General features: G+C 40.2%; 2 protein-coding genes across 2 annotated transcripts; one reads left to right on the top strand and one right to left on the bottom strand.

Annotated features, from left to right (window-relative positions):
* Window positions 1–1972: 1972 nt before the first annotated feature.
* LOC136448387 (uncharacterized) lies at window positions 1973–8149 on the bottom strand. The gene has a single exon (XM_066447822.1). The coding sequence runs from the start codon at window positions 8026–8028 to the stop codon at window positions 5971–5973; it is 2058 nt and encodes a 685-aa protein (XP_066303919.1). The 5' UTR covers window positions 8029–8149; the 3' UTR covers window positions 1973–5970.
* Window positions 8150–9265: 1116 nt separating this feature from the next.
* LOC136448780 (annexin A7-like) lies at window positions 9266–9712 on the top strand. Its single transcript, XM_066448424.1, has one exon. It carries the CDS (start codon window positions 9266–9268, stop codon window positions 9710–9712), a length of 447 nt encoding a protein of 148 aa, XP_066304521.1.
* Window positions 9713–16107: the final 6395 nt, after the last annotated feature.

Raw genomic sequence — 16107 nt, 5'->3', positions numbered from 1 at the left:
ATGGTAACAAATCAATGCTTTCAAAGGAAAAAAAACAACATATTTCTTAGCACGGGCGAAAGCCTTTCATAAAATGTACCTAGTGTGGCCTAAGACGGTACTGTACTTGTTTTTTGTCACTTTAAATCTGCTCTAAAATCCTAACTTGTTGCATTCAACTTTTGACGTTGCAGACTTCTTAATCAATACCTTTGTTTTCAAGGTTAAGGGCTTGTTGAAATGATACTCTATCAAGTACATGCAAAGAATAATGATGACATTAACACTGATTCCACATGTTTTATAGTTCATCAGGTGGACCAACTCAACCGATTCAAATACCAAAAGTTTGTGGCATCAGTGAGCAAAATATGCTACCGTAAGGCACATGGCATCATGGGCCGGCGGGAGGCTGGTTGCCAACCCAGCAAAGCCAACGTCACCAAGACCATATTACAGGATATGTCTGGGCTGACGGAGAAAATGTGCTACAAACTGACAACTGATCTTAGTAAGGTAAGCGTGACGTGGATTGACCACAAAAATTAAGTCCTCCAGCATGTATTTGTTTGCTTTGGGGAAGGTATATGGGGTCTAAATAGAAAAATGATTGTGAAGATTTATTTCTGCTTTAGTTTTTTACTCATCTACAAACAATCTCCTCAGGCTGAAGTATTTCATTTTCTAGGATCAGGAAAAGGACAAACTGCCAAAAAGAGCGGAGTGAGAGAACCATAAGAGGAAATGCTGGTTCTGGGGAGAAGAATATTGTCACTCAATGAACAGTTGGCCACTGCCGTGTACGAAGCACCAAAGGTACAAAAAAAGTAGTTTGTCATTATTGTTAGTGATAACATCAGTCATGACTAGGGCTTTGGAAAGAAATGGCCAGCTTCATGATATCAAACTTAGTATCACAAAGTGCACCAAATTGTGCTTTATGGTGGTACTCGTGATGACAACGATGAAGACGATCCAGTGCAGTATGGTCATTTATCTTACTCATTAAACTTGTGAAACTAAATCTTACTTATACAATTATCTGAATTTATAAATTTCCACAGGATGCTCATAAGGATGCAGTATACAGGACTTCTACCCTGGAGAAGCTCTGAAGAGGGAGGTAGATTCTCTCCAGGAGAAGAGAAAGTAACTTATGGAGAGGAACAAAAAGCTAGAGGAGGATATCAGCCTCCTCTAGACAAAGCTGCAAAGCACAGCAGAGACAACTCTTAAAATAAGTACAGTTTTTTTTTACATTTTATTACAGGATTATTATCTTTATTATTATGGTACGATATCATAAGGGACTTTTTTCTTTTCTTTTCCAGTAAGTGAACCGGAGGTCAAGATCCCTCGACAAGTACAAGACGTCAACGACCAGCTGGTCGGAGAAATCCTAAAGAGAGTTGCGGAGATCCTGGACAAGCGCTATATGTCATCGGAGTCCAGCGGGGACGAAGTCCAGAATCCTCCGCGCCTCAATGTAAGAAAATTTGCATGAGTCAAAAAGTCTGAAAAAGATCAAGGATAAGCTAGACAAAGTATGCCCACAAAAGGGTATCCGTCGGGAACTGTCCCGCGAGGTATTGGACAGGCCAGTACCTGACGGCGCCCCCACTTGGCCAATAAAAGACGACGTAGACAGTAGTCTGAATGACCTGGATAGTAGTCTGAATGACGAGGACATGGAAAGTTAAAAGGGGCTCGAGCACATATCTAATTGGTAGTGGGGCATAAGGGGAGGGGTTTATTTGCGTAAGGGGAGCCTAAGGATAGCTCTTAGTGCACTTAGAATGTAGTCTTGTGAGTAATGTAGTAAGGATAGCATATATAATGCTGTATAAGGAAAATGGATAGGGACGTATTCCATATACATGTAAACTGTGCCGTGGTAGTGTTTTTTATGGTACTTTAATAAATATTCTGACGGTTACGATTGCATTCTGTTTCCATCACTACTGTAATCGTCACTGAAATCACGGTAATAATGTGAAGTGAAGTGAACTTTATTGCTCAACAATCGTACATGGTACAATGTATGGCATGAAATCAACAACACTACAAGGCTAATCTATCCTACAATTCTAAGTACAAAATATTTTCGAAACCAGTGTATTTGTTACAATATATAATCATGTATGGGTAATTCTGTCTCGCTTTTCGAATGATTTATGGAGAAATTGACCTATGTACATGGATATAGGAGTCGGACATGACAACAGTACATAGAAAATATCGCTCTGTGTACCAGATAGGGTGAAGTTTGTCTTAGTAATAATAGTCTGTAAAAGCATATCTCTCTCTTTGCTGTAAGTTGGACAATTCATTACAAAGTGGAATTCATCTTCAACACTTCCATTACATGTGGGACACAATCTCTGAGTGGCTGGTGTGTTGTGGTGTCGACCCTTTTCAACTTCTAAGCAATGTGCACTGATTCTCAGCTTTGTTATGCTATTTGCAAACAGTTTATTATGAATTGATGTGAGATATGTTTCCATGCCAAAGTGTTTTTTGATTTTAGAATATGCGTGTAGTTTACTGGAATGTCTAAGTTGTTCCCTCCAGCCAGAAAGAAATGAGTCTTTCAGACGTTCTTTGAATATAATTCCAAAATAATTGGCATTAACTGCGGGGTTAAGCCAAACATTTTGGAACCCATGTCTACATAATATATCTTGAACGTGAGTAGCCCAGTCATGTTCTTCTTCGACTGAAGTGTCGTATGCTTTTTTAACAATCTTGTCATTAGGTGAATTTTTCAATCTTAGCCAGTATTTAATCAACTGTGTTTGACTGTCAATGAACAACGGGAATACTCCCAATTCACCCCTTACGGCGGCATTTATAGAACTTTTTGGAACACGTAGTATAATTTTGCAAAAATTTAAAAGTACATATTCCAAGTCAGGAATTTCATACGAAATTTTTGGTTGATCTAGCGTGACATTCTGGTTCCTTAACAATGTGTCTGACTGGTAAATCACGTTCAGTTTATCACTATACTTCTTGAATCGAACAACAACAGGGCGAGTAACTGTAGACGTGGGGTCTGATATCTTTCCTAACCGACTAACTCTCAGTAAACCAACATCCGACCCCAATATCGGGCTGAGGATTGTATGTATTGATGTTCTGATCTTTTCATTGGGATATTCCTTAATTCCTTTGAAAATTAGGTCTCTACATTGTATATTTATTCCAGTAAGTTCACTGCAATAAAGCAGAATAGGTTTCACCAAACTGTTAAACAGATCAATAGCTAGGGAGATTGACGGATTTGAGTTTGATGATAATAATGATTTTAATCTAAAAGAGGCACGTAGAGCTTTCAGTCTTAATTGTTTAATGGCACGACTAAAAGATCCTGACGGTGTAATGTCCACTCCTAAGTATGTGTAAAATTTAGCTATCTCTAAAGCTTGACCTTGAGATTTGAAAGGAGAATGCTTATAATCGGCTGTCCGTCCATTTTTTGAGAAAATCATTACTTTTGTCTTGTTCTTATTGATTGATAATTTCCATAGGGAACAAAATTGGTCCAGTGTCCTCAGACACTCTTTTAGGCCTGCTTCAGATTTTGATACAAGGACAAGGTCGTCGGCCCAAAATATGCTATTTATATTGATATCTTTTAACATCAATGGATCGCAGGATGTTGGATCTAGTAGAGATGGAAAATCATTGATGAATAGGTTGAATAGGAGAGGACTCAGATTACAACCCTGTCGCACCCCGCAAAGAGACTGAAAGTAGGGTGACAGACCATGTGGGGTTTTGACACAATATTCTATGTTATGATACATTGATTTTATTATCCTAAAGAAGTTCCCCCCTATCCCTGAAGACAAAAGTTTATAAAATAATCCATTTCGCCAAATTGAATCAAAAGCCTTCCGAAAATCTATAAAGCAAGTATATAATTTACCCCCGGGTTTGGAAGTCTGCTGGTCGATTAGTGTTTTGAGGACGAAGACGTTATCACTTGTTCTGAAATCTTTCCTAAATCCGGATTGAAAAGGAGATAGTAGATTTGAGCTTTCCAGGAAATACTGTAAACGTTTGTTTAAAATAAATGTAAATAATTTGCCTACACAACTAGAAATGGCTATTCCTCTGTAGTTGGTTGGATTTGATGTTTCGCCACTTTTGTAGATGGGAACAAGTGTGCTCTGACTCCATTGCTGAGGAAAATGCCCAGACTGTAGCAGGAGATTGAACAGTTTTTTGAAGGGTTGTATGAGTTGGGGGGCGCCATACTTCAGCATTTCATTAATTATAGAATCTGTTCCACTGGATTTGTTGCTTTTTAAACTAGATAAGCCATTTTGAATTTCCTCGTCTGTGATTTCAAAATCTAGCGGGTTTTCAGTTTTATGTTCAAGCGACGTAATGATGTTGTCGGTGTGTTCTTCTTCTTTTTTATCAACTACAGTGTTCTTATTTATTGTTTTGAAATGATCTAGCCATTCGTTAGTTGTAATTTGGTCTCCTGGTTCAACCTTCGTTCCATTTTCTAAATTTCGCAGTTTATTAATTTCATTCCAAAAGGATTTTGGTTCTCTTTTAGCTAATTTTGTTAAGGATGACATTTTTTCTTCATTAAATTGTTTCTTTCTCTTTTTTAACAGTTTCTTGTACTCCTTGACCTTAAATACATAATGTTGTCTTTTGTCTTGTCGCCATGGAAATTTTCTAATTTCCGCGGCAAGGACTCTTATTCTTGATTTAAGATCCCGACATTGTTGGTCGTACCATGGTTTATTGGTACGTTTCTTTTTCCGTTTTAAAACTCGAATTGATTTAAGTGAAAGGTCAGCTGTTGTCTTGATGATGTTGTTAAAATCTTCAACAACATTTTCTGCTTGGTTGTTAGTGTAGGGTTTTGATAAGAACTGATGTATGTCGTTTCGTATTTGTGGTAAATTAAGTGCCTCCTGAAATTTTTCACAAGAAGTTTCATCCCAAATATATTTTTTTGGACAAGCATGAGTTTTTTCTTCAATTTCGTATCTAAAATTTGAATGGATTGTTTTGAGGGAGACTGAGATTTGACAGTGATCGGATATCCAAGTTGGGTCGTGAACTTTGAAATACTGTACTAATGGGAGAAGATGTAGACTGGTTATACAATAATCTACCGTGCTTGTACCATTGTATTTTATACATGTGCTTTTTCCTGGGAGATCTCCAATAATTCTTCCATTTGTCATAATCATATTTGCTGCTGAGCATAAATCAATTAAATCCCTACCGTATCTATTACTGATATTGTCTGTATTAAGTCGGGGTTTTAAGTGAATTTTAAAAGCATTTTCATCAAATCCATCAAAGAGCTGTTCTTGTAGGTTAGATGTTCTAGAATTTAAATCACCAAGGATAAGAATATGACCCATGTTATTGAATTTTGCTATGTCAACACTTAAATCTTCAAATAAAGTGTTCTTTTTTAATGCAAATAATGGGGAATTTTCAGGGGGAGATATAAACATCCTAGAATTACATCTTTATCGAATCCAAAGAAAGTCTTGTCCAATTTGCTCCAAATAATATCAGAATTGTTACTTTGCAATTTCGTTATGCCTTTCGTGAGCTTTTGTTTGAAAAGGAGAACTACCCCACCCGAATTTCTCTTAGAACGTTTCCTAAGTTTTCTATCGCTACGGAAATAATTATAGCCATCTATATTAAAATTATCATTAGGTTTCAACCAAGTTTCTTGGATACAAACTATATCAAACTTACTTATGCTATCTAGAAAATCTACTTCTACACACTTTTTACTAAAACTACCTTGAACATTCCAACTAGTTAGGCGCAAGGCCGTGTCAAATGCCATGAACACAATTACAAAGGAAAAAGTAAACATGAAAAGAGCAATTACATATATTGTTGATCACATATAGGTTTGGCAAAATGTTTACGTATAAATGAGTACCTTTACTTGATATGGAATCAGTTGGCGGGTGCTGGTTTCATCATGTACCATTAAATGGTGTTTAGCAGTCCTTTCAGTTTGTATGCCAAGTTCATAATGTCCTCATGTGGTGCGCTAGGACGACGTCTCCACTCTCCGGTTGTATAGTTGTCAGAACGCCAGGATCGTGTTGGTCTGCCTCGGTCGCGGTACTGCTGTGGTCTGTTGTCTTGTCGTGGTCGGGACTGGGATGATGAAGGGGTGTCATCTCCCTGCTGGCTTCTCGTGTGTTGATTCCGGGTTTCGCTGTTGTGGCCAGGGTGTGTGTTCTCCAGGGACCAGATGGTACGTTTGACGTCTGCCACTAGAAGACTCGTCCCTGTGATGTCATCTAGGTGGATACCATCGCGTTTGTAAAGCTGTCTTGATACTGACAGCTTCTTGTGACGTACGTACAGGATTTTCTCGTCATCCTTATACATTTGCATGACAGATTGGTTGTAACTTTTTATGTTTTTGTTCAGTGTTGACTCTGGGTCATGGCCTCTTGGCAGAACTTGTGACAAGACAACTGTGGCGTTTGGGAACGACGTTTTGGCATGTGAGACGAGTTCTTCCGTTTTCTGCAGACAGTCTTGTACAGAAGAATCGTCATGTCGGGAGTTGTCTAAGTCGTTTGATCCAACGTGAAGTATGGCATATGATGTCCCCGGATCATTAACTGTTTCTAGCTTCTTCGTGGCAATGGATATTGTGGATGACTGGTCTTTGTGTGTTGAACGATTGGGGAACATTCTAGAGATGTTTACGGCTTTCCATATGGAGTCCGTGTACACCCTGATTTCTGTCGATCTCTCATGCTCTGTTGGAGTTTGTTGCCGTTCCTGTGACATAACCGGTTGGGTCGGTTCAACGTCTGAGTTGATTTCTTGTGTATTTGGCTGTATTGTTGCATGATTAGCATGATTGTCTGGGTACATTTTTACAGTCTCTGCATACGTTCTCATCTTTGAGATGGATTGTGAGAGCTGAATGGAGTCCGTCACTTCCTGTAGTTTTACAATCTGTTGTTGTTGTGTTTCAACAAGGCATCTAAGAGATTCACACTGGGCTGTGAGGGTGGCGATTTCTTCATTGTGGCGGCTGTTCACACTCTTGCTTTCATTTGCATGCCTTGTCTTTTCTTCGTCCAGCTGTTTTGTCAGCTCACGGGAGACGGTTTTCAATTCTTTTTCAAATTCGCCCTTTTGTTTATCTTGCTCAGTTTTCAGCGCCTTCAAGTCTGTTTGCAGATTGTTGACGAGATCAACAAGATCCGTGTAGTGTTTTTGAATGTCTCTTGTAATGTGCTCGTCTGTAGATGGATCTTTCACATAGCTGGATGGTGTTCGATTCTCCTCAGTGTCCATGTCATGATTACTCAAGGTCAGAGGTGAATGAGGAGTGGTTGGGGACCTGAAGGGGCTGATAAAGTTCTCAACAGCTTTTCTGAATCTGTTTTTCTTCATTGGTGTGCCTGTAGGAGCCTTGACAGGGGTTTCGTCAGAAAGATCGGTGATCTCGGAAGAATTGTTCTCAGTATTAGAAGATAATAGAGTCTGACCTTCCGGTATGGCTGCTGAGCTACTTCCGGTATCGTGGTTTTGATTTCCGGTGGCGTGGGTTTGGCTTGTGTCGCCATTTTGACGAGTGTTGAAAGTTTCCTCGACTTTTTTCTTCAAAGTGGGAAATATTTTATCAGTCCACCCCAGGAAAGCTGATCCTTGGATACAGATTGTCCCGTTTTTCCAGAAGTGGATCGACAGCACACATGTCTTCTGAGATTGTCCATCTTTCGTTTCTGTTCCCGTGATGATCAAGATGTCTTCTTTGTCACCTTCTCTCCACTCTACTTTCTGTCCATTTTGTTTCCCGTACTCCTCATTGTAACGCAACTTACACACTTTCACCCACACAGGAACTCTGGCAGGAGTCGTCACGAACTTTGTGTCGCAGGGGCTGGTTTTCGCCTCATCATTGTAGTCGATGTGTATTGTCTCATCTGCCGGGATCTTCGACGCAGGAACGTTCCACCATTTCGTTGAAGTTTTCGCACGAGTTGACGCTCTGGTGCTCCTATTACCAGCCATCTGTATTCTGTAGTATATCCGGTACTCAAAAATGCCAAATTTATGGTCCAAACAACTGTAATTTACTCTAAAACATATCTACTCACGGAGCTCAAGTGACAGTGCATCCGTACCGTCCGCCATCTTGGATATGTGCTGCTTTGTAAAGTCACAACACTTGTAATGTGAACTGCTATATAATCACCACAAATCTTAAACGATTTCTGTAGTACATGGTCGAGGGTCCCAATAATACTGTAATTATTTAGACCTTTAATCTCGTGGAAAGGAAAATTATAGGGCGTGAAATACGGACATATCCGCACCTACGCAAAGGCAACTTAATGTTAGTATTCAAGTCCATGTACATAAATCGTAAAGTTATGCAAACTGAACATAAACGACCACTTAACACACACTTAAACACCTATTTACGACGACGTTGGACTGCTTAAAGGCAACGTGACATCCGACAAATAAGCGCCTCTACACACACATATATGAGTCATAATGGCACTTAAAGTAGAAATGAACGTCTACTTTAAGATCGACTTAAGGTTGTTTTAATAAGGATTTTCGACACCTTTAAGCTGATGAAAGGCACCGTGAAAAGCGGAAAATAAGGATTTATAAGCTCCTCCGTATAGGCCTCGTATTCCTAATCTTCAAGTACTCGTATAAGAGATGTATAGATACGTAAATCAGGAAAATACACGGAATTTATGATTTAAGCATGCTTAAATACCGTTTTTCCGCTGTGATCACCCAAGCAAAACCAGCCCCGGTCAGCCCATCAACCCACCAAAACCTGATTTCTGCAGCAACGGTCAGTGAGTCATCCCAGCAAAACCTGATATCTGTATCACCGGTCACGTCAGCGAGTCGTCCCAGCAAAACCAAAGTCTGCAGCACTGTCACATGTCTTTCTTCATGTTTTTCACTGGAGTGGCCTCATTTTGAGTATATATTTTTTCTTTGTGGTACCGAAAGGGTACATTATCTCTATTTTCTTGCAGGCAGTTCAACAGCTGCAAAAACAGCTGAGGGACTTATCTTGAGAAAAACAAAGGGAGCGAGTTGAGGAAGCCCGGTTTCAGGTGGTTGAGCAGGCTAGGGTGTCGCATCCAATGTTCTCTTCCGCCCGGCTAATCTCGTCTTTGGCTTTCCTGAAGGAAAAAGCTAAGGAACTCAATCACGTTTAGGGCTACTTTATATGAAGCTAAGGACTATGCCCAACATCCTAAGTTGGGTAAGATGGATGGTTTTGCGTGCACTGGGTCCTAAAGAAGATGAAGAGGTTGTGAAGAAATTCGCTGCCGTTAACCATCACCCGCCGCCGCAGCAGGGTTATGTTTATCAGCCACCACTTCAACAGTTCCCACCACTTCAACAGTTCCCACCGCCTCAGCAGTTCCCTCCACTTCAACAGTTCCCACCGCCTCAGCAGTTCCCTCCACAACAGTTCCCACCGCCTCAGCAGTTCCCTCCACCTCAACAGTTCCCACCACTTCAACAGTTCCCACCACCTCAACAGTTCCCACCACTTCAACAGTTCCCATCGCCTCAGCAGTTCCCTCCACCTCAGCAGTACTACACACCTGTCCAGCAGTTCTACCCACAGCAGCAACCTATCCAGCAGCTCAACCAACCTCAGCCGCCGCCCAAACAGTTTTCCCCTGCAGCTTGGTCACCAGTTCACCCCTAGTCAAGCGAGCAGGCGGAATCGTCTTTGCTTTATACGATGGCTTATGTTTTGGTTGTGGCCAGCAGGGTCACCAGAAAGTGGACTGCCCCGAACTTGGTCGGGGTGGGCCGATCCGACGTCCCTGGGTTGGGCGTAATGGTGTCGAGGCAGGGGTCGTGGTAATAGTTACTGATCATAACGTACTCGTTTTTTCTATGATGTGAATTTCTGTGATGTGATGGTGCGAACTTGAGTTTCCTGTTGTTAGAAACGCATTTGTTCTTTTGCATGCGAGACCAGTTGTCAGCATATTTGTTTTCTGTGATTTTTGTTATGATTGAAATGATGGTAAGGAAATCTGGAATATTTTCGCAATTTGTTTGATCCTGAAGAGTGTTTCTTGATGGACCGGCCCGGATTTGTTGTTAATATTCAAGCCCTTACTAATGTGAAGAAACTGTATGGGTTTACATATATCTCCGAACTGAAAGAAAACATCTCTCTAAATCAATGCATTACGTGGTTAACAGCTGTTCTTTCACTCGACCAATCAGACCTTAGAATTTCTGGTAAGGTCAGCATATTGATGAACCGCCGCTGCTAGACCGGAACTACCTGTTTACGTGACTATTTATATGATCTTTAGATGGAATCACAGCCGCTATTTGCCAAAAAAAGCGATTTATCTTTGCCACAGAAACAGAATGTCTCGTGAGAACGACAGGCACACCAAGGCCTACTACGTCCTCATTTACTGACGACGTACACTGAAAAGAAGCGACAGTGAAACGAGGGTAGACGAATTCACAAGTCTCTTCGGCAGTTTCACAACACTTAGTCAGTGGTAGTCTGTCAGTGCGCTCCAAATTAAGCATTTCCCGGTAATTTTCTGTAAGATCGATGGAAAATAGATTAATACGGGAATACAACCAAGAAGTACGGTCAAACTAACCTTGAACAACAATATAGGACCTACACGAAAATTGTGTAGGAGGAAAAGAAAACGAAATTAACTTCCATGACTTCAGTGACAGTGCGAAAGTTCTTAACACCTGGTTAAAAAGTTGCCATGACGAGAAAGTAAAGTTTCTGGACAATTTCCGTATTGAAAAGTGGGACAGTGCAGCAAACACACTGTTGTTGGCCCTTGCAAAGAATGTCTGCTGCAACACGATGCATTCTGGGAACGGTACAACAGACAACTTAAATCTGCAAAAGGCCCGCAATGTACTGACTCGCAGTTCGGCATACCTGAATTAATCAAACACGGTACAAAATCCGAGAATTAACCAGTCTACAAAGTGAAAGCTGTTACGACAATTCAAGTCAGATATTAAAGTAGTACAAAGGCGTTGCAATAATGATGTTGAGGCTACTTATGCAACTGGGAAGTCACTCCGCTACAGAGGAAAGGGACAGCTTGCTGAGGAGTTCGAATCAAAAGAACAAGCTGGAGAACGCACCAAAAATAAAGTTTCTAGAAGCCTGGATAAAGAAAACACCCAAACACACTGGGGAACTTTAAAGACTGTGCAAAATTTTATAATATATGGCTGAATCAAGAAGTACAATGCTACAAGGATGGAAAGCGTGTTAACTGGACAGAGCTTGCGAAGAAGTACGAGATCAATACACCTAATGGAAAAGTACACCCCAATGTCGGGCAGATGTTGAAACTTCGGTTGCAACAACAGAACATCGAGAAGAGACATTCCACAAACCACCATCAAACGTCATCAGAACAGCAAGGGTCAAAGTTGGTGGCGGAACAGGGATGACACTTCCACGAAGACGAACAGAAAAACAAGTCAGCCAAGAGCTCCGAGTCATGATATACAGGATGGACATGTTTCTTTAGGCGAGTTTGTGGTCTCAAGAGAATATAAGAACTATTTCCCCGACCAACCAACAAACACACAATATAGAGGCAAAAGTTGTTACAGTAGAAGAGAGGAAACAGCCACTACTACAGCTCATCACATCACAGCATCCTTTTTTTCCGAGAGAGGCCTCCGACTACAACAACATGGTAGATTCAATTGCTACATACAGCAGCAACCAAAACACTACTGCATTGTATGTAGAAAGTTGAATTCTCATTTCATGATCAAGTGATAACTTGTCACCTTGCTGTAACGGATCTAATGAAATATGCACACTAAAATGACAGCTCTGATCAATGTCATCTTAGTTTAATTGCTCTTCAAAAAGTGAAAGAAATAGCGATGCTTGGACTAACAATATGGACCGATGTGACATTCCATCACACAGCTCACTAGAATGGACACATGAAGTGTCACATTTTAAAGCTGGTTATCCTACCAGGTGGACAATATGATGAACAAGGCCAAGCCATAAGTTTCTCTACCAACATTGAAACTTCTTGCAATCCGTTACAACGCAGTCAGGACACATCAGGAATTGTTATAGTACATCCGTCTGGAATCCATGATTTCAACAGGATCGCCCTGTCATCAGCGCAGATTTTTCTACTGCTGACAGGATCATCCTGTCAGCAGCCACTTCCTTCAAAAAAAAATCATTGCCTTCCGACGGTGGTCAACATGCCAAACATGTCGTAAACGTTGACAGTCTAAGGTGTTTCATTGCATATGAATACCCAGTGCAGTTCCTGCCAATGATGGTATGACAAGCTGTTTTCTGCATTTATTCTAGTTAATTGAGCTGTATACACATGTACATCTTCAAGGACAGTTTAATGTTGACAGTCTAACACTAAGGTGTTTGATTGCAAATGAATACACAGTGTAGTTCCAGCCAATGATGGTTTAACAGGCTATTTTCTGCATTTGTTCTAGCAAGAACATTTAATATAATGTCCTTGGTTCTATTTAATTGAGCTGTATACACAAGGTGTTTCATCGCATATGAATACCCAGTGTAGTTGCTTCAGATGATGGTACAACAAGCTCTTTCTGCATTTGTTGTAGTCAGTGTAGTTTCGGAGTCTGCGGAGGATGTCATCAATAAAATTTACTTGCTGTGGCCTAATTTATTGCGACAAACATATGGCTTGGCACACTGTGAAAATACCCTACAGGTGTGGGGAGTGCGCATACAAGACAGATTATATGTCAAACATAACCAAGCACATTAGATTGGTACATAAGAGAGAAGAATGTATAGGTTTACACGTGCATCCCTATCATCGTGTTTGAATCCTCACTAACTGCCTCAAAGGGACAAGTATATTTCACTAGACTTTACATCGGCAGTAAATAAGTTTGCTGAAATGCCGCAAACTTTATTTTTCGTGGAAGGATAGCGTCTGTTTTTCTCTCGTCTACATTGTTTAGTCGGGATGATTCATCCGACTCTGCAAGCGAAACAGACATAAATGAAGTCACGCCTACTTTCGTGGTAATATTTCAACAATACACATCTGCCATATACTTACACCGTCGCACGGCCTGATGACTACTAAGTCTAAGGATTACCAAGGAGGTAAATAACAGAACCTAATTGGGATTACTAGGTAAAGCCCAAAAAGGAACCTGACTGATTGGGCTAGAATTTTCACTTAACTTGCATTATGCTAAAATTTTCATCGGCAGTAAAATGTGTTCCCTGAAATTCCCCAAAACAGCATCTCTGTGGAAGGATAGCGTCTGTTTTATTTTTCTCTTAGTTTGTTCCACATGGTAGTCGGGAAGATTCACACCTATACTCAACTCGGCAAACAAAACAGACGCACGTAAATGAAACAATGTATACTTTCAATGCTTATATGTTGACAATACACATTGGCCATATGTTTTCACCGCGTTTGCACAATTCAGACGAAAACGAAAAGAAGTACGAAGGAAAGGAACAGTAAGTAAAAGCAATGAAAATACATCTGTATATGTAAAGTTCAAACCCCTTGACTTACACTAAGCCAGAAGGCATCTAGATACAAGGTCTATAGCAAATGCGTCTATTTCCTTGATAACATGAAAAGGCACACTAGGAGTCACTTAGAAGATTAACTCAGATATTTTAAGCTATGTACGCTAGTTTGATACCGTACTGTTGCATATGTCGTAATTTACAGGTTACGAAGACATAAAACTCATTTTGCCATGGGGAATACTGAGCTATGAGCCAAGAACTTATGCTCGCCCTGAAGAACATCCGGTACGATCCGGGACAAGACGGCGAAGGTATTGACTTCTGTTCATGTACACATTTGTCATTTCATCGCGAAAACCAGGAGGTCATATATGGATCCAACTTCATGCAGAAATAATTACATTATATGACATACAATTTCTGGTGCAGAAAAAAACATTAGCTGACACTAACTCACTTACTCACTCACTCACTCATTAGCTGACACAGAGGGCCACGAGTGAGCATAATAAGTCCTAAGCCAGTAGCCATTCAGTTGCGAGGTCTGTATCAAAAACGTCAGATCCCCGGATGACATGAGAAGGCACACTAGGAGTCCCTCAGAAGATTATACTCAAGAGGTATAAACTGTCGTCAGGGAACAATTAGTAAGGAAAATGAAGGAAGATGCTGACATTTGGCCTTGCATATTATGTCGTAAATCCAATTATTGCCAACCTGATTCTTATTAGCAGATCGTAAGTATTCTTTAAAATTAGTATGAGGAGTTAGGCACCCCTGCTCATAGCGATTTTTTGTTCTTGGATAGTTTGTCTTCACAATAACATGTCCTTAGAAGACTGTTTAAGGAAGAAAGTAAAGCCAAAGAACATGCAGGGCCTAGTAGATGGAATCCGTTGTTTCTGGAAACCGTCGACCCTGCTAAGTGAAAAAGTTCCATAGGACACTCGCAGAAAGTCATCCCTAAGGTGATCGAAAAGGCGCTGCTATAGGGTATTAAATTGAAATAGGCCCAGTTCAGCTACACTTAGTGACGCATGGAAGCCTCACTCTCCGGCATGCGACAGATCGACCTGCTGCCCATACACCGCAGTGTGCTGACGGATGGGTAGTGGTAAAAGGGATGGAGGGGCGCCATCTGAACTGGTAATAAGATCTCGATTCTCAAAAAAAAATGTTCAACTTATTTGCATAACCCATAAAATACTTGGAGCACCTGATGCTGTGTATTTGTATTTTTCTCGTGCTTTAAACAAAGTGTAGTATTCAGGCTTGATATTCAAGTTAAAAAGATACGGGGTGGAAGAACCATTTTGAATTGGTTTTAAAGCTATCTCCATGGCAGGGTAAAACGTGTTATTGCTGATGAACAGTGTTCGGCCGGATTAAATTGATATTACCACAGGCGTGCATCAAGCTTCTATTTTGGCCGGCCCCTTACTTTTTCTCGTTTATAATAAAGATATGGTGGGTGGTTTGTCAACTCAACCCTTCCTCTTTGCAGATGATAGTTCCCTGATTGGCATTGTGGAAAACCACATCTCTAAGACTTAATTCTGATCTTTACAAAATTTCATATTGGGACAATACCTGAGTCATGGACTCAATCCATCTAAATTTGTTTTGTTTTTTTTAAAGGAAACGTAATCCCCCTGTTCACCCACCTCTTTCTCTCGGAAACACTTGCATAGAAATCTGGGAAGAATCATAAGCATATAGGTGTTACTTTGACATCCACCATGTCCTGGAATGAACATATTACACAGATGTTTGCAAAGGTTTCTGAAAATATCTTAATATTCAACAGTTTAAAGTTTAAATTTTCGAAGTTATTCATAAGTCATTCATTCGACCTTCGTTAGAATATGCCGATGTTGTATGGCAAAATTGTTCAGTTTCTGATTTCCGACTTAATATTTAGCGGGTTCAGTATGAATGTCCCTTCACAGTACCTGGTGCTGTCAGGGTATCATCGTATTATTCTCTTTTACACGAGCGTGGCTGGGAAACTTCATCCGATCGTCGATATGGTCGGTCTCTTGTTTTATTTGATAAAAATGTCAATGGCCAAGATCTGATACCACTACTATTGGTTTCTGAAACAACACCGTATAACCTTCGTAACAGACGTAATCTACATTTACCATTTTGTAATGCTAATTGTTTCCAGAAATCCTTTATACCATATTGAATTCAGTTATGGAAGTCAGTTTTTGATTGTTGTGTTCGTACATTAAACACTCCTTTGTTTAAAAAGTATTTGTTTAAAACTTTACGTCCTGCTATTGTACCATATTTAAATGCTATTGCACTATTTCTTAATTTCAACTTGGGAAGTAATTTTTTTTCAAACTTTTAAATTTCCATTTGAAATTATGCTTTGAAACATACTAAGTTTAACTTTGATTAACCGACAGTAACCACTCGAACTGATGAAATCATACAACTTATTCTATAGTTCGAGAGACATGTATTTAGAGGTGCACATTACAAAACACCGCAACTTGCTTGTGTACCGCTTTACTCTGAATTCGAGTTCCGTTGTGAACGCATAGTCATTAGAT

Source organism: Branchiostoma lanceolatum, chromosome 14 (assembly GCF_035083965.1).
Source record: "Branchiostoma lanceolatum isolate klBraLanc5 chromosome 14, klBraLanc5.hap2, whole genome shotgun sequence".
NCBI lineage: Eukaryota > Metazoa > Chordata > Leptocardii > Amphioxiformes > Branchiostomatidae > Branchiostoma > Branchiostoma lanceolatum.
The sequence above is the reverse complement of the archived record's forward strand: the minus strand, read 5'-3'. Positions and strand labels throughout refer to the sequence as shown.